We start from the raw sequence: 25354 nt of genomic DNA, 5'->3' as shown, positions 1-25354 counted from the left end.
AATTGATAAAAATAACAGCCAAAGTTCAGACAACCTCCTTATTTGGTCCATTAAACAAGGATAATAAAAACAGGACAGGCACATAAGCAATTAGCTCCATTACTATTTTAGAAAGCTCGTTATAGACTAGGACCCAGAACTGCTGAATACGGGGACAAAATTCTAAAGGTGTTGGTTTGGTTTGTTGGTGCAAAAAATGTATTTCCCCTAGCATAGGAAAAGACCACATGTTTGGCAAGTTAAAAATGGTTTACTTGCAAACTCTCCAAACGTCAGATTCATGTGCTTCAGTATACTTGCACAGGCAGTAAAACACATCGCAGTAATCTAACCTAGAGGTTACCAGAGAATAGACAGAAGTTAGGCTATACTTGTCCAGACAGAGCCAAAGCTGAGCCACCAGCCAAAGCTGATGGAATGGAAGGCACTCCGCACCACTGACAGGCAGCATAACTCTGTCAAGAGGAGGCAACCTACCATCCATCTGGTCTAGGGAATTGCCCACTAACAGTGCCTCAGTTGTGCTTGTTTATAAGCTCTCATCCAGTCCATTACTGAGGCAAGACAATGGTCCAACTGCAGATGCAAAGGAGAAACAGAACTGAGAGTTATCAGTGCATTGCTGACAATGTACTCTAAAATGCCGGATAACCCCACTCAGCAGTTTCATGTAGGTGTTAAAGGGGATGAAATCGAACACTGAGGAACCCCATATTGAAGGCTCCATGGGGCCAAAGAACACCCTCCCCTCAAGCATTTCTGGAAGTGACCATTCAAGTAGGATCGGAACCACCGCAAAGCAGTGCCACTCACCCCCAACTGGATACCATGGTTGATGGTATCGAAGGCTGCTGAGAGATCAAGGAAAATTAAAAGGGATAATTTTCCCACCTCTCTTCCAACCAAGGTAATCATACAGCCATAATTCATGCCTACTACGCTCTTTTTGACACCTGCTAAAAAGATTCTTATTTAGGCAAGCCGACCCAGCTGTTTAGGAATTTGAGGTCATTTTGATCTGTTTTACTATTTCAACTGTTGTATGTTTTAAAGTACTGGTGTTAATTTTTCCTTGTTTTATATTTTTTGTAAACTGTTTAAACCCCAATTCTATAATTCTGGACATGGGAACCACATACTTAATAAAACCTCAAACTTTCCAGGATTCAAACATTTGTTGCTTGCCATTTGGTCAGGGTACATTAAATCCTCAAGGCACATTCCTTTCAAACCAGGGATGGACAGCTTGCATAGCCTTAGGCCTAATTTCAAAAACCCTCTGCTAGCCATCAGCTCAGACGTCTGTGATCTGGCCTCTCCCCACTAATACACAGGACAGTGGGGAGGAAGAAGCAGAGTAAGAAAGGAGGTGGCAAAGAGAGAGGGAGGGAGGATGGCGGTGGTAGAAATAAAATTCTTTTCTGTGAACCACCCTGAGACCTCTGGGTATAGGGTGGTATATAAATTCAATCAATCAATATTTCAGGGGGCTGGCTGAAATAAGTATTTGACTACCAAACTGGGTCCCAATGGGTCATCTTGAATAAACCATTCTTTTGAGTTGGGTGCTTGTCGCGGGCATTAGGTTCCTCTCTGTTGGTGTTCGTAAGTTGATTGTCTTAAAAGATTTAAAACATAAAAAGCTAACAAGAATCCCTAGCTGGACTGGAATTATTATTATTATTATTATTAAAACTGCGTTTTTAAAAATATCATTCAAATAGATTTGGCCGGGGGGGGGGGGTAGAGAGAGAGCGAGAGCGAGTCCTAGACCCTCCGAATAAGAGAACCAGGAGTGGAAGGAGGAACTTATAGCTCCCGGTAAAGCAGCGACGCGGACTGCGTTTCCCGCCCGGACTCTTTTAATGGGTCTACCGGGCCGTGCGCGTCACTTCCGTCAGCGCCTGCGCAGTTCTTTCCGGCGGCTCCGTTGCGGCTAGCGCTGCTCAGCCAGGAGGCTCCTTCTTCGTGCACACCAGCATGGCGACGGATTCCTGGGCTCTGGCGGTGGACGAGCAGGAAGCGGCGGCGGAGTCGGTGAGAAGGCAGGGAGGGGAGAAGCCCGGGTGGGGTGGGGTGGGGTGGGGTGGGGTGGGGGGGAGGGGATCCTTTCTTCTTCAGCGAATATTTATATTATGGTATTTTTCCTATTTTCCGTAACTCGCATTTCCTCTCAAGGCAGCATGTATTGCTCTCCACGCGTTGCTGGTCTCCGTTGTTTACAACAGCCCTGCGAGGTAGGGTAGGTGGGCCAAGGTCACGTGGTGAGCTCCATGGCTGAGGGGTGGGTGTGATGGACCTTGGGCCTCCTTAGTCGTTCTCCCAACGCCCCATTTTTATTTATTCATTTATTACATTTATATAATTCGCCACCTTTTCCTCCAGCTAACGAAAGGCCCACTCCACCCCCACCCCGTGTTATCCTTGCAATAACCCTGTGAGGTAGGTTAGGTTGAGAGGCAAGCGACTGGCCCAAAGCCACGCAGTGAGCTTCATGGCCGAGTGGGGATTTGAACCCTGGTCTCCCAAGTCCTAGTCACATTTTCTCCCCTTCCCCTTATAGAGGTGGCTAGAAATGCCTGCCGGACTCGGTCAACCTTGCCTGTGGTCAGGGACGATCGGAGTTGAAGTTCCAGCCGTGCAACCCTTCGGGAACACTGTTCTAACCCCCTGAACTTCACTGCTCATAGGCATGCAATCCAAAGTGAGTGCAATCAAAATGAGTGAGCCACCCGGGGACCCTTTTTGGCTGAAATGTTGCATATAAACAAATACTAATGTAATGTACCGTAACTTCCCATGAAGGTGCCTGGAAGGAGCCTCAGACTTCTGCTGTCTGTTCTTCCATCACATGCACGTTTTGTGCATTAACCCAAGTGGCTGAAAGCAGCATGCATGTTGTTGTTGTTCAGTCGTTCAGTCGTGTCTGACTCCTCGTGACCCCATGGACCAGAGCACGCCAGGCACGCCTATCTTTCGCTGCCTCCCGCAGTTTGGCCAAACTCATGCCAGTCGCTTCGAGAATACTGTTCAACCATCTCATCCTCTGTCGTCTCCTTCTCCTTGTGCCCTCCATCTTTCCCAACATCAGGGTCTTTTCTAGAGAGTCTTCTCTTCTCATGAGGTGGCCAAAGTACTGGAGCCTCAACTTCAGGATCTGCCCTTCCAGTGAGCACTCAGGGCTGATTTCTTTAAGGATGCAGCATGCATAGTTCCCATTTTATCATCACAACAGCCTTGTGAGGTACTCTTGCTAGTGAGCTTCATGATCAAGTTGGCTTCCCCAGTCTTCGTCCTCTGTGGGGCCTGCAAATGTTGCTGGACTGAAGTTCCAATCATCCTGGACCATTCACCATGCTGGTTGGGGGCTGTTGGGAGTTACAGTCCAATAGTCTCTGCAAGTCCCCATGCCTCCTCTAGCTGCTGCACCTCACTTTTCACAGGCACACAGTCTGAATTGTGCAACATAGTTAGCTGAAATAGAAACAGTATTATTTTATTGGCTGTACTTGTTGCAATACATTCTTCTAACATTTTATCTGGTGTTCCATGCTGCCTTGGTAAAATTCTGCATTTTTGAAAGGTCATGTATTTTCCTAAGATTCCTGGGAGGAGCTAATTTCCTTAAAACAGAGGTTTGTGGTTGTATTATTAATGTTGAAAGGGAGGACATATTTTCTGACCCCACTGGAGGAGGGAGGACGAGAACTGGTTTCCTAAATACAGAGAGTATTTAAACATTTTAAAAATTCACTATTATATGGTTTTATAGAAATTGGTAACTTTGTCTGGATGCTTAAGTGGGCCATGATATAAGCAGAGTCCCATAGTGGGTGGACATATGATCTGGGCAGTTTTGTCCAGGTAATCCAGAAATGGGCGCCAAATACCATGGAAGGAATCTGGCAATTCTTGTCCCATTGGGGTATATGTATGTTTAGTGCAATGCCATTATCTGGGATAGCTCAGTTGGTAAAGCATGAGACTTAATCTCAGGTTTAGAGCCCCATGTGGGGTAAAAGATTCCTGCAATGCAGGGGGTTGAACAAGATGACCCTTGTGGTGCCTTTCCAATTCTATGATTCTATTGGGGGATAGTAGGGAAGTATAATATATCTCCAACCAGCTTTTGTGACACATGAGCTAAAGCTGTAGTGCTTTTTCCATGTTTCCTTTAAAGGAATGTGATACTAAATTAAAGATGCAGGGGCGAGAATCTGGTAGTGGAGATAAAGCACTTACTTGCAGTCTGTGTTTCTCTGTTTTTTATTAGCCAGTGTTGTCTTTTTAAAGTACTTAAAACTTGGGGATTTAAAGAAAAAAACTTTTTAGTGGGTAAAGCACTTGAAACTTTCCTTATTTTATGTAACAAAACCCTGCATATCTGTCCCATTCAAACAAATTTGTCATGATATGTGCCCTGTACAGATCTTTATTGTTTAGCCACAGGCAGTGTTAGAAAATGAGATATGAAATGTAGGAGCTAAATGGTACCTTAAATCTAAGTTATGGGTGCAACAACAATGTCTAGGGACAATTTTTAATAACAAGAATACAAAACTGAAGATGAATGAACTGCAGCTAAAATATTATACAGTGGTACCTCGGGTTAAGAACTTAATTCGTTGTGGAGGTCTGTTCTTAACCTGAAATTGTTCTTAAACTGAAGCACCACTTTAGCTAATGGGGCCTCCCACTGCCGCTGCGCCACCAGAGCACAATTTCTGTTCTCATCCTGAAGCAAAGGTCTTAACCCAAGGTACTATTTCTGGGTTAGCGGAGTCTGTAACCTGAAGCGTCTGTAACCTGAAGCATCTGTAAACTGAGGTACCACTGCATTCATTTTTCACATTCTCTAGTCCTCATCTGAAGACTGCAAAAAAAACAAAGCCATGCTTCCCCTGCCCATCCCCCAAATATTCTTAATATTTCTAATATTCTCTTCTCCAGTCTTCAGAGTGTGGCTGGAAGTGGGGATGCAGAAGAAGGTCCTCCTTTCCTTCCACTATGCAGTTTTAATCTGAAATCCTAGGCGCAGCACTGCGCCCAGAGCTCAGAAACTGCTTGCGCTAATGAAATTCCTTGTTGCAGAATGCGCCTAGAACAATGGGAGTTTCGAATGCTGGCCATAGGCCATTCCCAATCATACAAAAATACAATTAAAATGCTATGTTAGTCAAAATATGCTACTGATTTGTTTTTAAAGTAATAACCCATTGCAGTATCCATTATCTTTTACAACAACCATAGTAAAAGCTGTAACGCTCACTGCAAAAAAGGCTCCTACTGATTTACGGTGCAGCTCACCACTTTAGCAAGAGAGGTGGCAGTCTCTTACTGTCTGAAACCCTTCACCCACCATCATTCTAAATTTGGGGTGGAGAACCTTTCCTCAGTCGTGAGGAGCCAGGCCCCTCTATCTAACCCTCAGGGCTGTTCCTCAGGTCACCTCCCCATCCCCAAGCCTTGCTTTATGTTCTTTTTGAGAATTTTTGCTGTGCTGGAATGTGTCCTTGGACTCCTCTAATGCCTCTTGCTTTCCTGGAAGGAGGATAGAGAGGGTTGTGTGTACATAGTAGCACAGGGAGCAAAGGTATGGTTTAGATCAGGCACCAGCAAACTTTTTCAGCAGGGGGCCGGTCCACTGTCCCTCAGACCTTGTGGGGGCCGGACTATATTTTTGGGGGGGGGGGAATGATGCAAGAGCACCACGAGCCCTGGTGGCTGCTTACCTGTGTCTTGTGAGTGGCAGGGGCTGGCGGCGGCGGAGGGACGATGAGCAGCGCACGAAAGGGTTTCGGAGAGGGGCTGCTTAAAATGGTGGCCACTCGAGCGCTGCTACTGCTGGCACCAACAAAGCCCAGCCCCCTTCCTCCTCTAGGCAGGGTGGGGAGAAGCCAGGAGGAGGGAGGGAGGAGGTGCCGTGTGAGGGAGAGGAAAAGAATGTGCGTGCACTGGCGATCCACGTGGCGATTCCCAGACCGTCCGTGGGCCAGATCCAGAAGGCAGTTGGGCCTGATCCGGCCTGAGGACCTTAGTTTGCCTACCCATGGTTTAGATTTACCGTTCTGCCCACTTTTGCCTCTAGACTCCCCCACACCAGTGGCATGTGGGCCCCCTGGAAGGTTGCCCAGAAGGGAATGGACTCCTTGGGTTGGAAAAGGTTTCCCACCCCTGCAGTATAGAGTTGCTAAATATTATTGGTAGTGACCTGAAGTGGGATAAAATTGCTTTAAATAAGTGTGAGTATGAAGCTGAAACCACTGGATCCTGTACCTTTTGTCCCACATGTGCATGCATGGCAGTTTACCATCTTTGCTGATGTAGAGCTGCTCTCCACATACATCTTTTATTGATCAGATTCCCAAAGGACTGTAATACAACCCAGAACTTGAATGGCATTTTGGAATCTAATTGGGGCAAAGCTGCCTGGGTTCTGCCAGCTCCATTAGTCAGCATTTGTGCAAGGAATCTGCCCCAAAGTTCTGACTCGACCATATTATTTATGTCGGCTGCTGGGTAGAAAGCAAAGCGACTGTAACCCAAACCTGGATTCTGTGACAAAGATCCCATTGTGCTGGGGTGTGCTTTGAAAGTATGGAGAAGGCTAGAGAACCTGCAACAAAGTGTTGTTTATCCTCTCTTATCTATTAAGAGTCCTCCGCGTTCAGGATTCCAGCCAGTGACACCCTCTTCCAAGATACTTGGCATCAGTTGTAAGGTGGCTCACTCAGGGTGTTACCTCATAACAGGTGGAATTTTGACAATCCACTTTTCACAGTGAACATCCAGTAGCCTATGGGAAGCCTATAAGCAGCACATGAGCGCAACTGCACTCTCCCCTCTTGTGATCCACAGCAACTGGTGTTCAGAGCCATACACAGCCATTATGTGTAGTAGTCATTTGTATCCTTATCTTCCGTGAATTTGTCTAATCAGATTTGAAAGCCATCCAAGTTGGTGGTCATCACTACATTCTTCTCCTTTTCCTGCCTCCCCAAGTATTTCCGTCTGTCTTTTCCAGCTGACAGTCAATATTCTGTGGGTATGGACCATGCTTAATCCACATTGCCATGTTTTGGATGTGCTTTTTGATTTTCGCTTCCAGCTGTGCAGCCCCTGGTTCAGAATCTTGCATCTGCTGTTAGCTCACTCGCTGTCAGTGGGAGAACAGCTTTTGATCAACCTCTGTACCAGTGTTTCTCAAACTTGGGTCTCCAGCTGTTGTTGGACTACAGCTCCCATCATTAGGACCAGTGGTCAGAGATGATGGAAGTTGTAGTCCAACAACAGCTGGGAATCCAAGTTTGAGAAACGGATTTATACCTTCCCATCTGCAATGTGGGGGATATACTGGTCTGCCTTATGCCAGGCTGGCAGTAAGAATGACTGCAAATGTACAAAGCATAATGATGAAGAAACTGGACCAGCCATAGCATTTGGGTGACTTGTTCTGTTTTCGGTTTTTTAGATGAGCAACTTGCACCTGAAGGACGAGAAATCCAAGCCAGACTCTAATGGTGAGCATAGCCATGACTTACTGGGTTGAGCAAGCCATCAACTACTTTTCCTCTTTCCTCCAAATCTTTCTCTTTTTCTGTTTCTCTATTCCTTTCTTTTCCTGTTCTTGCTACGCAGCACTCAGAGCAAAAGGCAACCCTGATACTGTTGCTGCAGCTAGAATCGTACAAGGCAGGACAACTTAAGGCACAGGTGGGGGACCTGGATCAGCTGGTGGGCCAGATCCTAACCTCCTTCACCACCACCACCCACGGGCCAACTTGGGCAGGTGTGCGGGGCCCACACCTGTCAGTCGCCTGGCGCCTTTATGATATCAGGTGATGACTTAAAGAGTGCTTGCTCGCTGGCTGATGGGCGCTGAGAGCAGCCCTCTCAGTCGCACTAGGTCAGCCAACCCCAGTGACGTCTCTGTGTGCTGGATGTCACCCTTGATGTCATATGTTGGAATGGCGCATGTGGTTTGTGGGGGATGCCTTCTTGTGGGTCTAATTAGAACCACAGCCGGGATTAAGGCTGCAGGCCAGAGATCCACTGCTGCTGAATCTTAAAAGGGAATCCAAAGTTGGCTGGGAGGTTACAAAAACAAATCTCTGCGGCTGGCACTTAAACACAAACAATATTGTGGCATAACCTTTTGGGGACCAGAAGCCACAACAGATGCACAAAGCAGTCTTCTGAGTTGGCAGGTATTTGTACAGATGGGGTTGGTGGGTGGTAAATGAAACTATAGACCTGAAAAGGCATGAAATACAATTAGTGGCTGCATCAGAAATGAATACAAGGTTCAGTTGGTTTACTTGTGACTTGCTCCCCCCTAATAGCTGCAGCAGTTAAATTAGCAAAGCAAACTGGAGAGAGTGAATATTGAAGTACTTGCTTCCTTTAGCAAGAGAGTGATTCCCAAGTCTCGGCTCAGTCCCACAGTATCACATGATAATGAATTTAACTCAGCTACTGCACTTCAAACCGACTCTTCCCATTCAAATTCCTCCAGATAACTTATTCAATCTATTTACACCCCACCCTAGATCACACCAACATAGTTCCTCTTCAATTTATTTACCCCAATTAATTTATCAATAGATTCTGCCTCAAATAAGTTAATTACCTTTCTGTTACCCTTGTTTGTTACCCCATCCCACATTATCCCTAGATAAATGCATCTTTTCATCAACCCCTCCAAATTAACATGCAGCAACCCAAAACCATTGCCCAGCCAGAAATACTTGGGGCACTTTGAAAAGGATTTGGGAGCCTCTGCCCTGTGGGCAACAATCCCCACCTCCCTGGGTGAGAGATTGGCATAGGTAGCCTGTGGGCTTTACCTAGCCTGTAAAACTCTCTGGAAATCTAGCATAGTTGCCTACATGAGCTCCTTGGCTTGTTGGTACAGCATGAAACACTTGACCCATTAAGGATGATTGTTCTGCCTCAGTTTAATTGTACTGTTTGTCTGAACACAGGAGCAGTTCTCAAGACAGATGACAATACAGAGAAGATTGAAGAGGAGGAAAAAGGTAAGCCTCTCGGACCCCAAAGGGCAAGCTGGGGGAAGCAAAGATAAATGGGGGGCGCAATAACTCGGTGGGTAAAGCATGTCCCGTTGCACATACAAAGTCCCTGGTTCAATCCCCTGCATCTCCAGGTAAGTGGTGGTGGTGGGAGACATGTGGCTCTCCAGCTGCTGCTGGGCTCCAACTCCCATCAGCCACAGGCAGCATAGCCAGCAGGTAGGGGTGTTGGGAGTTGTAGTCCAACAACATATGGGGGCTACATTTCCCCTTCTGTGGCTGGTGCTGATGGGAGCGGTAGTTGAAAACATCTGGAACACATGCTGGTGAAGGCTTCTGTCTGTCTTGGAGAGCCACTGCCTGCCTACCTGGATCGACCAGTGGTATTACTTGTTCCTTTAGGGTTGGAGCCATAACTCGGTGGTAGAGTGGCTGAACACAAGAAGAGCCTACTAGATCAAGCCTCAGCCACAGCCTCCTTTTCTTGGCAGGCCTGGTCAGCCAAGCGTCACTGTCCAGTTCTTTTATGTCCTGAGGGAAAGCAAAGCCCACCAGGGTTCCGTTCATGGTGCCAGCAGCTATCTCATCTGCTGGTTCTATCTCAACCACTGGGATAAGAATCCACACCTTCCACTTTCTAATTTAGAGTGAAAGACTTGGCAGGATGTACCCCCGCCCCATTCACAGTACAGATAATGTTCAGTGGATTTGAAAGGATGTTATTTATACGGGTGTCAAGGGACACATTCGCATGGCACATTTAAGGCACTGATAGAACTTTCAACAATCAGGACTCCCCCCACCCCATCCAAAGAACCTTGGGAGCTGTAGTTTGGGAAAAGTTATGGGAGTTATTAAGAGGCCCCTGTTCTCCTCACAGAGTTACAATTTCCAGAGTTCCCTGGGAAGAAAGATGGCTTGTTAAACCACCCTGGGAACTGTAGCTCTGTGAGGGCATTAGGGCTCTCGGCACCCTTAACAAACTACTACTCCCAGAATTCTTTTGGGGCAAAGCCAGGACTTAAAGTGTTTAAAGTAGTATCATAGTGCTTTAGATTGTGACCCAGGAAAGGAAAAGTATAAGGCACCAATTACAGCGGGGAAGAGGTAGTTGTGTGTGTGTGTGTGTGTGTATCACTGACCTTCTTCCAAAGGAGTCCAGCATGTTTTGAACCGAGTTCTTGTGTGGTACTCCTAAAGAACCAATTTCAGTTCTGGTCTTTTTGTGCTGTTCACAATATTCCATACATTATAGGTATCCAGCCAGTAGCTGGTAGCTGCCATCACCCCGGCCATTGGCCACGCTGACTGGAACTGATTGGGGCTGGAGTCCCAACAACCTCTGGAGGGCTGCAGGTTGTTCATCCTTGCAGTATATGGATTAAATAGGCGCTAGGGAACAACCCATATCTCCTTTATTTTCAGTTTCCCCAAAGTGCTTTTACCAAAAATGTGCCAAGTTTGGTGGAGGGAAAACAGTATGAGTCTCTGTAGGGTAGCCTTGCCAACTGCTGCCCTCCAGATGTTTTGGACTATAGCGCTACTCAGTCCCAGGTCTCTTGGGTGTTCCACGCTGCTACTCCACACAGCTTCATTCAAACAAGGCCGTAATTCGGTTGACGGAATTCAGAAGTGGTGGTCGCTGCTGGCTTTGATCTGCTTCTGCCCAGGGATTGAACTGCAGACTACTTGCTCCCCCTTCAACATTTTCTTCCTTTCTTTCTGTCGCTGCTTCCTGTCAGAGGACCGAGCCGCCCAGTCGTTGCTCAACAAGCTGATCCGCAGCAACCTGGTGGACAACACAAACCAAGTGGAGGTTTTGCAGAGGGATCCTACGTCGCCCCTCTACTCCGTGAAGTCTTTTGAGGAGCTGCGGCTGTAAGTGCCTCTCCCAGCTTCCCTTTTTGAGCCACGGGCTCATGTTTCCCTGCACCTGTTGGGTAAAATGAACTTTGCAGCCTTGCCCCTTCCTGGTGCATCCCCAGTTTTTCCAGAAAGGGTGACCTTAGTGGGTGGGTGGTGGAGCTGCTGTGTAATTTGTGCGAGGTGGGACCCCAAGTTGCACTGAATGATGTGGACAAATTCTGGACTGCGTCACTGCAGGCAGAGATACCCATTTCCTCTTACTTGATTCCAAAGTGTGAACAGCTGGGGCATCTACTATCTTCTGGACTTGATTCAAATTGTTAGGCTTGGCTTGTTCATGTCTCGGAAGCAGGCTTTTAGATCTGGCTTGGACCATAGTTCATGAAATGCAGCAAAATAGCTTAAGCAATTCTAAGTTAGGGGTAGGCAAACCCAATGGCCTTCTCAATCCGGCCTGCGAATCAGCGTGTTTTTACATGGGTAGAATGTGTCCTTTTATTTAAAATGCATCTGTGGGTTATTTGTGGGGCCTGCCTAGTGTTTTGACATGAGTAGAATGTGTGCTTTTATTGAAAATGCATCTCTGGGTTCTTGTGGGGCATAGGAATTCGTTCATTCCCCCCACCACCACCCAAATATATAGTCAGGCCCACCACATGGTCTGAGGGACGGTGGACCGGCCCATGGCTGAAAAAGGTTGCAGACCCCCGTTATAAGTCCTTGCCATTGTTTAAAATAGAACATTAAAATTCTGTTGTCCCATTTCAGGAGGACTTTTAGGTTTGTATTCAACCAATACCTCATTAGAGTAGACCTGTTAAAATTATGGACCTCCAGTTACTTGCGCCTATTGTCTTCATTGGGTCTGACTCTGGTTGGGACTAGCATTGGATGCAGCCCTTAGTTTCTGTTGTGGCACCACTAGCCTGTTAGGGACTAGCATCTGGCCCCTCCAGCTATCATTTCCAGGCTGGAGTTATTTCTTCTGAGTCCTGCCATGGCGCAGGTGTGAGAGTTGCCTTTGACGCACCTGAGAATGGGGGGCTAGGGGAGCAGGGAGATATTTTGCCTCTCCCTAATAACTCTAGTTCATCTTAATTTTATTTTGACTATATCGTCAGCTGCCTCGAACTTTGGCTAATAGGTGGGGTATAAATGAATGTTTTGTAATTGAATTAATGTTGCTGCCCTAATTATAGTTGTTGCCTAATTGAGCTGAGTTTGCCGTTGCTGCGAGGGAAGAGAGACCTCGCGTCATGGTCGCGGCATAGAGGCCAATCCGTGCCCTGTGTTAGCAGCTGGCAACGTGGGTAGATAATGGCTTTCCTGGCTTTGTTCAAGTCCATTTAAAGATGAAAAGCATCTGGGATTAACAATTGATCACTGTCTCTGCCAAGCACACAGGGAAAACAGAGTTGCATCTTCTCTAAGGAGAGATACAGCCTCATTTTATACAGTATGTCTTGAAAGAAGGCCTGTTGAGTTCAGGGGGCTTCTAGAGAAACACCCTGATATCAAATGGAAGAGCTTTGAAGGGGCTGGACAAAATCGGAGCTGCTGTCCCCCCCCCCCACTTCCTGTCCCGGAGGCATTACACTGCAAGCTCTAAAGCTGGGTCAGAATCTTTTTGTGGCCAATGTGCCCCACTGCCGCTGCCACCCTTCCCTGTGGCTGGTACATTGTGTGCATGTGGTTGCTGCATTATGTGAAAGGGCTATGGTACCAGTCCTCATGGCAATGCACGGGAAGCAAAGGTGCAGGATAACGAGATGGGCAGGTGGGGCTGAGCTTCCATTTGCTGAGTGGTGTCTTGGAACAATTTGCCCCCTTTCCATGCTTCTCTCCCAGTGGATGTACCCCTTCCAGCCTACTAGCTCCTCTTCCTTTTGGTGTGTGTTCTATCCTCCCCATTCCTGGCCCTATGACCAGCTGTCCCTAACTTGTATTTCCTGTTCCAGTACATCAGGTGCCCTCTAGATACTCTTGGACTCCAGCGCCGACTGGGGCTGATGGGAGTTGGAGTCTTCAAAACATGGAGGGCTACCCCTGAACTGGATCTTTACCATGATGGTTCCCATCCCTGCTGCAAAGTTTGCACTGTTCCAGTTTACCCTATCCACAGGGCGATACGCCTCCTCCTGTCAAGCCATACATACTTGTTTCTGTTGCTCGTACTGGGAAATCCGTTTGCTCAGTGGTGTCGAACACTTTGGGTTGTATCCAACTATGATATACTCAGAGTAGACAAGATTGAACTTCATATTAGTCGTGTCCATTAACTGCAGTGGGTCTGCTCTAAATTGGACCAGCATTGGCTACAACCCAGGGTCTGCCACTGATGACTACCCAGTGTGGCCTCCCTTTATCTACCTGGGTAAGAAGATCCCATCTTTAATTGCTTTGCAGCATCCCATTCCTGCAGGATCTTCTAGGCAGCCATCTCCTAAAGAGCCCTGCTTCTTGCCGAGGAGCTGAATGGTTTTGTCTGCTGAGGGCTCTGTTGTTGCTGGGAAAGATGCTTCCCTGCTTGTGCCCCTCCTTCAGGAGATTGCTACCAACTGGCAACTCAAGAGACCTCCTTGCCTTTATATCGGGGTCGGCAAGGTTTACCTCGACTGGGCCGGTTCACTCCAGTGGAGATCCCTCCGTGGGCTGGATCAACGCGCATGAGCATCTGCACAGATCCTATTTTCGGCATCTGCACAGATGCAGTTTTCAGCATCTGAGCATGCGCAGATGTGATTTCCAGCACCTTGGAAGCGATTCCCTGCGCTGCGCTGGTTTAGTGCAGTTCATGGGGACTCGCCAAGTGGGCGGCTTGGTTCGGGGGCGGCTCGGGGGCTGGTTAAACGACCCCTGTGGGCTGCTTGTGGCCCATGGGCCTTAGGTTGCCTACCCCTGTCTTATATCTCCAGTCAAGTGTTGCGGTCTGCAGCAGCGTTTTCTCCTGTGAGTTTCAAAGGTCCCTACAGCCCACTTCGCAGTAACTCTGAGCAAGGGCTCTTTGTGTGGTGGCTGTCCCTGATCTGTGGAACAGCATTCTGGAAGCAGTTGAATATATTTTTTGCTCCAACAGGCTTTCCCAGCTGAATAAATGGGTCTGTGCCACAAGTGTCCACTTGTTAGAGTTTTAGTCTTGTTCTGTTTGTGGTTTTAATTGTTTAATTATATGTAAATCACATTGAAGATGGTGCTTTAGAAGGTGATTTTTAAAATCGGTTGCAATAATAACTGGTAGACGTGTAGAGGGGGGAGGTTGGGGGAAGTTGCTTTAGATTGTACACTCTTCTCTATTTGGAGAGCAAAGGATTTCATTGGAAAAATCAAAGGCAAGGCTAATTATAGTGATCTTCAGATAAGTCAAGTCTCCGGTTCCTCTTCATAGCCTTCGTGTCTCCTTGGCAACACACTCGAAAGTTCAAGGCTTCGCAGATTTCTGGTTTTTCGAGACAATTCCTGGCTTCTTTCCAGAGGGCTTTTCCAGAGCCCATACAGAGCCCAGGGTGGTCACATGGAAAAGCCTGCACCAATCTTTCATGAAGCGGAGGATTGGGAGGGGGGGGCACCTTCACTCACCTTGTGATCTCTCTTCCCGGATATGGGAAGCTCAGTGTTGGGAAGACAGATTGGTGAAAGGGCTTCTTCACATAACACATAGGTAAACTTGTGGAACTCCCTCCCACAGGAGGTAGTCACGGCCACCGACTTGGGAGGCTTTAAAAGAGGATTGGACAAATTCACAGGGGAAGAGAAGGCTGTTAGTGGTTACTAGCCCCAATGGAGGCTATGCTCCACTATTGGAGGCTGTGATGCTTCTGTATGTCGGTTGCTGGAAACTGCAGGAGGGGAAGAGTGCTCTTGTGCTCACGTACCCAGAGACAACTGGTTGGCCAGTGTGAGAACAGGATGCTGGACGAGATAGACCATTGACCTGATCCAGCAGGCTCTTCTTAAGAATGTAGGAAGCTCCCTTTGCACCAGGTAGGAGAGTCAGTCTAGCCCAGTGCTATCTTCTGGGCGCAGTAGCAGCACTTCAGGATCTTGGGCTGAGACAGGTTTTTCCTGTCTCCTGTTACCTGACACTTTTAACTGGACGTTCTTGGGATTGAACTGGAGTCTGTCACTTGAGCCAAGGGTCCTTCCCTACATAAAAAAGCTGTCTTTATATGGAGTCAAACTGTTGGTGCGTTTAGTCTAGTATTGTCTGCGCTGATCGGTAGTAGCTCTCTGGGTTTTCAGATGGGAGCCTTTGTCTACCATTCCTGGAGATGCCAGTGATTGCAGTTGCGTGCAAAACTTGCAACCCTTCCCCAGAAGGAATTGTGAGTGTTCATAATAAAGAACATAAGACACTGTCATACAATAGATAAGCCTGTTTGCTCATCTAGGAGACCCAGAGTTTGTCTTCTCCCCAGGATCTTGGACCGAGAAGATTCTTCCACATCACCTGTTCCCCTGATGCCGGGGATTGAACCTGAGACCTTTTTCTATGAACTCATACCCCAAGCTATTGTTTCTCTAACCCAGTATTCTTCAACCTTGGGTCTCCAGATCTTGCTGGGCTACAACTCCCATCATCCCCGACCGCTGACCTTGCTGGCTGTGGATAATGGGTGTTTTAGTCAAACAACATCTGGGGACCCAAGGTTGCAGGACACTCTGCAGGCCAGGGGTGGCTAACTTGTGTTTGACTCTTGACTCAGCCCCAGCCAGCATGGCCAGTGGTCAGAGAAGAGAGTCTGGAGGGCCACAGGTTTTGCTATTGCTGCTCTAGACACTTTTCTCCCCACTGAGCTCGCTTTGGTACGCATTGGGATACCAAGGATGTTCAAAGCCCCCTTTTGCAGTTGAGGCTTCCAGACTCTGCTTCATACTGATTTGGGGCACTGCAGTATTTAAAAAGGGAGGTCCACATCTGCATTTTAACTAGGTATAAGAGTGTGTGGAATCTATTTTTGAAAAGCTGCAGAAAGAAAACTGGTGTTTTTGTTTCTTTGATTTCATCGCCTGCCACTACTCCTACAACAAATTCTAAGGCATCCTCAGTAGCAGTTGAAGTAACTAACTTTTTAAAACCTTTTAAAACATGCCATTTTTAAAGCTACTGTCCTTAGCAGAGACTGGCCTGGGAAGTGTTTGCCTTCATAAACGTGGGATTGGGGAAAGACATAGCATAGGGCTTAGCCTTGCTGGCCTTTTTTGCTGAGATTGCAATGTCCAAATCCATAGCCTCTGTTGCTGAGCTTCTGATGCTGCCTGTTAACTACTTCCTGCCCAACACACAGCTTCTCATCAGAAAAGCGAGGAATGAAATCCAGCCGCCGGGCAGCCATGTGTAAACTAGGGCTTACTAGACGGTTCGGAAATAGTATAATGTATATATGTATGTATGTTTGTTGCTGTGCCCATTTTTTCCCTCAGGCCCAACTCAACATTTGCATGTGGCACTCAGAAGGCTACCCAGAAGGAAATGTGGCCCTCAGACTGGGGGGGGGGGGGGAGGTTAATCATCCCTGTTATTTCTGGTTCCCAGAATGTGTAAAAGTAAAATGAAGAAACTTCACCCACAGGTGCAAAACAAAAAAAGAAAAAAAAGTTCTGGCAAGCCTCCTATTCAGACAGCTGCAAGGCCCGGTCCTGCTCTGCTTCTGCCGCAGGAGTGTGCTGTGCCTGCCTTCAGGCTGTTCCTTAGCAGCCTTTTTACTTAGCCTTTTTGTCTTCTTCCTTGTAGGAAGCCACAGTTGCTGCAGGGTGTCTACGCCATGGGTTTCAACAGACCATCCAAAATCCAAGAGAACGCCTTGCCCATGATGCTGGCAGAACCGTATGTATTGATGCATGCCTGTTGCAGTGCCTGATGGGTTAGGGCAGTGTTTTTCAACCACTGTTCCGCGGCACACTAGTGTGCCGCGAGATGTTGCCTGGTGTGCCGTGGGAAAAATTGTGTTTATTTGATTCCTATTCAAGAGAATTACTTTATATATAGTCAATATAGGCACAGAGTTAATTTTTTTAACATTTTCTAATGGTGGTGTGCCTCGTGATTTTTTTCATAAAACAAGTGTGCCCTTGCCCAAAAAAGGTTGAAAAACACTGGGTTAGGGGCAGGTGTGGGGTTGGCTGGTTATGCCAGGTAGTCAAGAGAGTCTTAAGGCTGGGAGGGGCCCAAAGACTAGGGATGGTGGGCAAGCTTCCCTGTAAAGTTGCCCATCACTTCTGATCTTCCTCTTCACTCGCCGCACAGCTTGCAGCTAGGTGTGTTTTGAAAGGCACATGTAGCTCATGTGATGCCACAATGTGGCCTGACAGGGATTTTCCAGCATCCCGGCTGCAGGAATGTGAGTGAACCCTGCAGAGTGTGCTCTCTAGAATCCTCTGCAACATGTGGGTGTTCTGGGGGCAGAGAAGTAAAAATGATGCAAAAGATTCTAAAGCAAAGCTTGAAAACTGCTGCCAGATTCAGGCACGGCTCCAGTGGCAAAGGCTGGTGTACTCTGTTAACATGCGTACACATGTTGGGCATATGCAGTTGGCAGTCTGTTCTTAACGTTGGTACATGACATGATGAAATGTTTTATTTTTTGCTCATGGGGGAACCCAAGATGGTGTGCAGGCAGGGAGGATGTTCCCAGCCAGTTTCCATCCAGATGCTGACCCAGACCCAAACCTGTTTAGCTTCAGAAAGGTGGGCTACACCTAGTCCATTTTGACCGTAGCTTGGGGCCTCTGTGCCAGCCTTCGCCAACAGGGCACCTCCAGATGTTTTGGACTACAATTACTGAAGTCCACAACATCTGGAGGCTGCCATGCACTTGAAGCCTGTTCAGTTCAGTCTTCACATGGCCGCCTCACTGATGGGCTTCCCTCTGTTCTCCCCCAAATGCCATCGGTGGGGGACGGGACATGTCTGAAATGGCCTGGACACCTTGATGAGTAGAAAATAACACCCAAAATAAGGTATTTGGGAACTGGGCAGGCTGAGGTGACTTTGGGGTGTACACAATGTTCCCCTATTGTGCTACAAGAGAAGAGACAAAGATTGCAGTTCTCATGCTTCCAGCTGCATCTGGAAAGGGCTGGCGTAGACCTGTGCTATGGGCAGTAGGCAAAAGCCACATACTGAGTGAGGTGGAGCCACTGTGGGAGCTTCCTGGCAGGTGCGTCACTGTCACCAGTGCTGGGAATCTGTGGTGAGATGCCCACGCAGCAGAAGTTGTCCCCAGTTCCAGTCACCACATAGAAACAGCTTGAGGTCCAAAGTAGTTTACTGCTGCAAAGGATAAGGCTTCAGTAATACAGTTCGGGACATTGAGATATATGTACATACAGCATGTAGGCTCTTCAGATACAGATATATACAAAGTGCAAAGTATTCCTGTTGCTCCAGCAATTCAAGATGTAACACAGAAGGCTGACTGACTAATGAGCTGACCTGTCTCAGTCACTTGCCTAAACAGCACATCGCTGTTTCCATAGCAACTGGTTTGGGTGACTCTGCCCCTATTGGCTTATCTCAGACCTAGGGTCATTTGTGCTCATGAAGGAAACTAACCTCTTCCTCCATGTCTAGTTCCTCCAACAACTAGGAAATGCAGTGCTCATACCCGGGTGGTAAGGTCGGTGTGGTGTGTTTGCCCCATGCGATCTGCCCCATGCCATCTGCTAGCAAAGCAGTTCCACCCCACCCAGCAAGATGCTTCTGGTAGCATGAGAACATTTTCCTGTTCCTGCCATTGGCGATGAGACCTCGGTTCTGGCTTCTGCTTTAATAGTCCTGCCCCCATACACAAGTCTTATAATCCCCCCCCCACCTTGGTGTGTGTCTCCAGTCCACAGAACCTGATTGCGCAGTCCCAGTCTGGTACCGGTAAGACGGCAGCTTTTGTCTTGGCGATGCTTAGCAGAGTGGAGCCGGAGCACAGATACCCCCAGGTAACAGCGGGTCTCTTCAGCATAGCCTCCTCAGAGGGCCAGTGTCAGGCTTTCTTCTTTTGCAGAGCTCCTCTCACCACTTTATTCAGCTGAACCATGGGTTGGAAGCCTTTTTCCAGCTTGAGGGCCACATTCCCTTTTAGGAAACCTTGTGGGGGTCACGTGCCAGTCATAGAAGGGACCAAAAGCAAAGTGGGCCGAGCAACATGCATAAAAGTGGGGGGCAGGGAGGGAGAGAACGGACTGGGGATAGGTTTCTCCCCGGGAATGAATGGTAACCAGTCCACAAGCACGGCAGGAACTGAGGCCATGTGGCAGAGGACACTGCAGGGTGGGTATGGCTGCGCCATAGTAACATCATAACATCCACTTGCCTTAGGACAGTGTCCCAGACTTGCCTCCTTCCTCTTGCAGTGTCTCTGCCTCTCTCCAACCTACGAGCTGGCTCTTCAGACAGGGAAGGTGATCGAGCAGATGGGCAGGTTTTATCCGGAGCTGAAGCTGGCCTATGCGGTTCGAGGCAACAAACGTGAGTGTGAACTCCATCCGACTGAATAATACTCAATATCTCAGCAGTGTATGCAATATCTCAGACTAGTGTACGCAGGCAAGGAAATGTCAAAAAGGGCATATTAAGTCACCAGGGAGGGACCGAATCCTAACTGGAAGGCCTTTGCGGGGTTTGTGTGGCTGTGGGACTCATCCAGATGATGCTGATAATAGTTTGAGCCAGCAGGATCTGGACCAGACCAATTGGCCCCTCAAGTTGGTGTTTCTATAGTTAACCTTCTGGGTTGCTTACAAATGTGGGTTTTCTGGTTACAGGATTGATGAGCTCTTTCAATGCTGAATTTTAGACAGTGCGAGTAAGGGCCTGGGGCTGGGGCAGAGTTGGTTTCCACAGATGGAAGGAGACGAAGCACAGTTTGGTCGCTCCAGCAGTACTTTCCCAGGAAAGCGTTCCCAAGCAGATAGTGCTGCCCTTTCTGGGTCTGCTGAGGTTCTGCCTACCCCACATCTGCCCTTGATCTCTTCCATGAATAGTGGAGCGTGGCCAGAAGATTGCTGAGCAGATTGTCATTGGCACACCTGGTACCGTCCTGGATTGGTGCTCCAAGCTGAAATTCATTGACCCCAAGAAGATCAAAGTCTTTGTCTTGGATGAGGCCGATGTCATGATAGCCACCCAAGGTCACCAGGATCAGAGCATCCGCATCCAGAGGTAAGGGTGGACTCCTTGTACAATTGACTGGGTGCCTTGTCACCAGTTCAAAGCCGGATTTCCCTGGCACAGCTGCAGCTGTGCCCACATCCAGTACCCTTCCTGTTAGTTGCAAATTTCAACAGAAACGAAACTTACTTCTGACTTTACTGGCCAGAAGGAGCTTGGGCCTTGCATAATAGTAGTTGCTCCAGGAACTCTGCTATCTCCCTATACTTGTCCCAGTCTGCCAAGTTTGGCATTGTGGGTACGATGCTACCACATCGATGGCTACCAGCCACAATGGCTGTCCTCTGCCTCCAGAGTTGGGGGGCAGTAATGCACCTGAGTTTCAGGTGCTGGGAACCACAGGAGGGGAGAGGGCTCTTGTGCCCGGGTCCTACTTGCAGGTTTCCTGCAGGCTTTTGGTTGGCTGCTGTGAGAACAGGATGCTGGACTAGATGGGCCATTGGCCTGGTCCAGCAGGCTCTTCTTAGGTTGTAGTAATGGTCACTAGTTTAAAAATCAAAGGGGATTAGACACATTTATGGAAAAGGAGAGGTCTTAAAAACGTTAAGATGTTGATGGCTGTAGCAGTGATGGCTCAATGGAACCTCCCAAGTTTGTCAAATGTCTTTCTGAATAAACTCTGCTGGGGGAGCAGGGATCCCAAGATGGCAGTGGAGGACTGTTCTCTTCAAGCCCTGATTGTGGGCTTCTGGGAACTTCTGGTCAACAGCTGCTGTGAAGAATAGTCTCTGGCTAGATGGGCCATTGGTGTGATCCAGTGGAGTTGTTCAGTTCTTACTGTGACTCTCTAGCTGAGGAAAGAATGTGACTTTTCTCCCCTCCCCTCCCCTCCCCTATCCTATCTCTCAGGATGCTTCCCAGAGACTGTCAGATGCTGCTCTTCTCAGCCACGTTTGAAGACTCTGTGTGGAAGTTTGCCCAGAAAGTTGTCCCCGACCCCAACATCATCAAGCTGAAGCGGGAGGAGGAGACCCTGGACACTATCAAGCAGTATTACGTCCTGTGCAACAGCCGCGAGGAGAAATTTCATGCCCTCTGCAACATCTATGGCGCCATCACAATTGCGCAAGCCATGATCTTCTGCCACGTGAGTCCTTTTTTCGTTTGCTGCTCACCAACCCCTCTTGCTTTTGGCTTCATGCAAATCCAAAACGGTGATGCAAATCCTCCAGTGGGGGCTGTGCTATGGCAGCCTTGCATTTTTTATGTGTATAGGAAGAAATTAAAAATATTTCCAACTAAATAGCGGATCATATAGATAGCACAGCTAGTATCCTTTTGCAAAATATTTTTGGAGATGGTATTCATTTTTGGTGGTGGTTTTGCCCTTCTGCTATTACAGTATTCTCAACAGACTGTGTGATTCAGCATTTTCCTAAGTAATGGGACCCGTTTTTCAACACATTCATGGTCAATTTGTCTCCTTTCTCTCACTTTTATTGTATTAGTTGATTTTATCATTTGGGCACCATCCCATAGTTTTATAATTCAGCAGTCCAATGCTGGAACATTAGTTTTTTTTCTTGCTTGAAACTAATTGCCATACAGGCAGCTGTTGGAAAGTGTTGTTATCTCCCTGTCCTTTAACAAAACATAGTCTGTTTCGTATCCCAATGTTACTGGTAGCAAATGCCCTATTATATACTCAATTTATTTCAACGCTGAAGTCCAGAAGGGTATTATATGACCCGGAAGCTGTACGCCAGCTCCCTCGGCCAGTAACACGAGATGAGCGCCGCAACCCCAGAGTCGGACACGACTGGACCTAATGGTCAGGGGTCCCTTTTCCTTTACCTAGCCAGGGAAAAGACCCTGGTGTTGGGAAAGATGGAGGGCACAAGGAGAAGGGGACAACAGAGGACAAGATGGTTGGACAGTGTTCTCGAAGCTACCAACATGAGTCTGACCAAACTGTGGGAGGCAGTAGAAGACAGGAGTGCCTGGCGTGCTCTGGTCCTTGGGGTCACAAAGAGGCGTAAATGACTAAACAACAACAAGCCAGGGTCAAGTACGACCTGAAGATGAGTTTGTAGAAATCTCCTGAGACTGATGGGGAATATGTATGCATCTCCATTTCCAAGTTTTGATGGGTTCCCAGAAACTTGTCCCAGGATCTTTCCTCAGATCTCTTCCCATATTTCTGGATAGCTATTGGGCATTGTATCCAGATTCACAATTACTTTCCAAGTCTTCTGGAGTAGCATGTAAGTGCTTTGAGGGAAGAGGTGGGGACATCCCAGTTTTAAAAAGAACTAAATCGGCACCTACATCATCCACTGCCACACTCAGAGAGAGAGAGAGCTTTTTGCACCTCAGCTCTGTTCTGAACCACTGGGAGGATAAGTGTCTAATCCTGGCATCATCAAATGTAACTTAAGCCTGTTTAAGAGGCTCATGTTCAATGTCGGGAGAGGCAGAGCCAATGCAAAGAGGAACTGAGCAGGAAGTGACTAAGTGGAGTTCTTCCTTTATTTCCAAATGTAGGGTTAAGCAGAGGTGGAAATCCCTTGCCATAAAAAGCCCCTCTCCGTTGGTGTTAATGGGGGTGCCCCTCTTTTTGTTTCACATTTTGCAGACTCGCAAAACAGCTGGCTGGCTAGCCGGGGAACTCTCCAAGGAGGGTCACCAGGTGGCTCTCTTGAGTGGCGAGATGATGGTGGAGCAGCGTGCCGCGGTGATTGATCGCTTCCGGGAGGGCAAGGAGAAAGTGTTGGTGACTACGAATGTCTGTGCCCGAGGTAATGGTGTACTCCCTGTACTCTCCAAAATTGGCTTTGGGGTCAGGAGGACCCCCAGAATGGGGGTGGGGGGAGATGGCAAACCAAAGTGCTTGCCCTGATGGAACAATTGCCTTAGTGCGCTACTGAACACCTCTCCCATTCCTGCATTGCAGGGCGTTGGACTAGATGGCCCTTGTGGCCCCTTCCAACTCTGATTTTATTATTCGTTTCCATTTTGTTTGTTTTTGAAAATAAAAAATCAGAGAACTTGGAAAAGGTTGCTAGATTTAAAAATAAATAAATTGGTGGCTGGTTTGTTTGTATGTTTTAAGGGCACATTTTAGGCTTTCTGTGCTGCAAACATTCTGTGCTGCTGTAAACCTTATTCCTTCTATAAAGGAGCTGTCCTCTCAAAATCTCACAATGCTCTCCTCCCCTAGGGATCGACGTGGAGCAGGTCTCTGTCGTCATCAACTTTGACCTTCCAGTGGATAAAGACGGGAATCCGGACAACGAGACATATCTTCACCGCATTGGCCGCACAGGACGTTTTGGCAAGCGGGGCCTGGCCATCAATATGGTGGACAGCAAGCACAGTTTGAACATCCTCAACAGGATCCAGGAACATTTCAGTATGTCCTGCCATGCTTCTTTCCCCCATCTTTTGTTGAGCATTTTCCTTAAGCGACTATTGTACAACCTAACAGGGCGCTTCCAAGTCGAATAATTGTGTGCAGTTCTGGGTGCTCTGCACCCCACATCAGAAAAGTGGGGGTAGTGGCGGAAACTTGAATCCCTATTGCTGGGATCTCCAGGTGTTGTTGGACTCCAACGGCCCCCATCAACATGGTGAGTTGTTGTGGATGTTGGGAACTGGAGTTCAACACCATCTGGGGGGCTGCAAGTTCCCCCCTATTAATCTTTTGGGATAAACCACACATCTCCACTGGGTAATGATTGGATATCCTCAGAAACAGGCCTCTGGGAAAACCTCTCTGTCCAAACTGTGATGACAGGTGAGGTTGGTGATGCCTCTCCATCCCCAGCCAAAGCAACTTGGCCAAGGAGAATATCTCTCTCCTTCCCAGATTGAAGCTTCACAGTCACTGGATTAGATCAGTAATCCTCAAACTCTGCCATGAGAGAGAGCTGCCAGTGTTGTCCCAATAATTACCTTTTAAAAAATGAATTGAATGCAATATTTCCCAACCTAGCTGTCCTCTGTCTAGCTGCCATCAGACTACGATTCCCATCAACCCTGCTGGCCAGGGATGTTGATGGAAAGTTGGGGTGCACCAGGTTGGCCGAAGCTAATTTAATGTCTCTTAGGGGTTATCGACTCAGAAGGCGGACCACTATTTCTGTGGAAGCAGGCAAGGCCAGAACAGAGAGCCATGTCGTTGGCTCTGTTCCCAGGGGACTGTCATTGTGTGTGCTGGGACCCACTGCACAGAAGCTGCCTAACTGCCTTCCTCTCTGAGAGATGGTGTCTGTTGTCTCTCTGCATGAGGCACTGTGCTGGACTTGCCTTCTTCCAATTAGGGATGTGCTCTGAGGCTTTGAGCACTGATTTGTGCAGTAGCAAAGGAGGTGGGCCTTGTGGGAAGGCGGTCGACTCTTAATCTTGTATACTGGGAGGCCACCCAGAGTGGCTGGGGCAACCCAGTAAGATGGGCGGGGTACAAATAATAAAATCGTTGTTGCTGTTGTTATTACTGTAAAAGTGAAGTGGTATGTTTCTCCAGGTTCTGTTTTAATTGTGAAAACGATGTTTGGCTGTCAGCCTTTAAATGTTTCTCACCCCCCCCCCCTTGGTTTAACCTGAGGAGGATTTGGTTTGATACAATCCCTGGTCGTAATTCCAGTTCTTTCTTGATAATTTGACTCCCACTTTCTCTCTCTCTCTCCTCCCCCCCCCCCCAACAGACAAGAAAATTCACAAGCTGGATACAGACGATTTGGATGAAATTGAGAAAATAGCAAATTGAAGCCCGGCTGCCGGAATTGGTGCACAATCCCTCCCACAGTAGCACTCCTACTGCAATTGGACCGCATCCTGATTGGCACATGTCTTAGCCAGTCACACGCAAAGGGACTTTTTAAAGATAACAAATACACAGAAATTACCTCAACTTAAAAAAAAAGTGTGGCTGGACTTGATTTTTAAAGAAGTACAAACTTTGGAGAACGAAGAAATGTTTACAACAAATTTTAACTTCCTTTTTATTTTTTAGTTTAGCCTTAAAATGGGAAGATATCTTAAATTCTAAAGATGATGCCAAAAACATAGCCAATCACTAAGTAGAGGAGAGAATCAGACACACCTGCTTTGATCTCTGTCAAGAGAGGAGCAACATTTTAACCATGGCCAAGCGGTATATTAAATGTTCCAACAACCCAGCTGTATATAAAGAGGACCTTCCATTCTTTGACGGAGAGAGCTCGAAGTCTGGCAAAAAGGAGTTTTTGTGAAATGGCATTTTTCACTTAGAGCTTTCTATTTCCTAGATCTCTGCAGATCACACTGCTAATTCCTTAGATAGGTGGTCCAGAGGTAATTGCTCTTCAGTAGG

General features: G+C 47.6%; 1 protein-coding gene and 1 non-coding gene across 3 annotated transcripts; both read left to right on the top strand.

The window, feature by feature from the left end:
• The first annotated feature begins 1897 nt into the window (after window positions 1–1897).
• Window positions 1898–24926, top strand: LOC117050726 (ATP-dependent RNA helicase DDX19B). 2 transcript variants are annotated; one of them, XM_033156509.1, is made up of 13 exons: window positions 1976–2037; window positions 7472–7520; window positions 7639–7713; window positions 8985–9038; window positions 10775–10910; window positions 16630–16722; window positions 18728–18830; window positions 19245–19359; window positions 19875–20052; window positions 20911–21148; window positions 22637–22799; window positions 23222–23413; window positions 24708–24925. In XM_033156509.1, the coding sequence occupies exons 6-13, from the start codon at window positions 16661–16663 to the stop codon at window positions 24767–24769; spliced, it is 1113 nt and encodes a 370-aa protein (XP_033012400.1). In that variant the 5' UTR covers window positions 1976–2037; window positions 7472–7520; window positions 7639–7713; window positions 8985–9038; window positions 10775–10910; window positions 16630–16660; the 3' UTR covers window positions 24770–24925. The 2 variants fall into 2 exon arrangements, with proteins under 2 accessions (XP_033012399.1, XP_033012400.1); XM_033156508.1 differs by lacking the exon at window positions 7639–7713 and having other exon boundaries at window positions 1898–2037; window positions 24708–24926.
• On the top strand, window positions 9507–9651 carry LOC117052540. Its single transcript, XR_004427280.1, has one exon. It is a non-coding gene; the product is annotated as a small nucleolar RNA SNORA57 (small nucleolar RNA).
• Window positions 24927–25354: the final 428 nt, after the last annotated feature.

This window comes from Lacerta agilis, chromosome 8 (assembly GCF_009819535.1).
Source record: "Lacerta agilis isolate rLacAgi1 chromosome 8, rLacAgi1.pri, whole genome shotgun sequence".
Lineage (NCBI taxonomy): Eukaryota > Metazoa > Chordata > Lepidosauria > Squamata > Lacertidae > Lacerta > Lacerta agilis.
The sequence above is the reverse complement of the archived record's forward strand: the minus strand, read 5'-3'. Positions and strand labels throughout refer to the sequence as shown.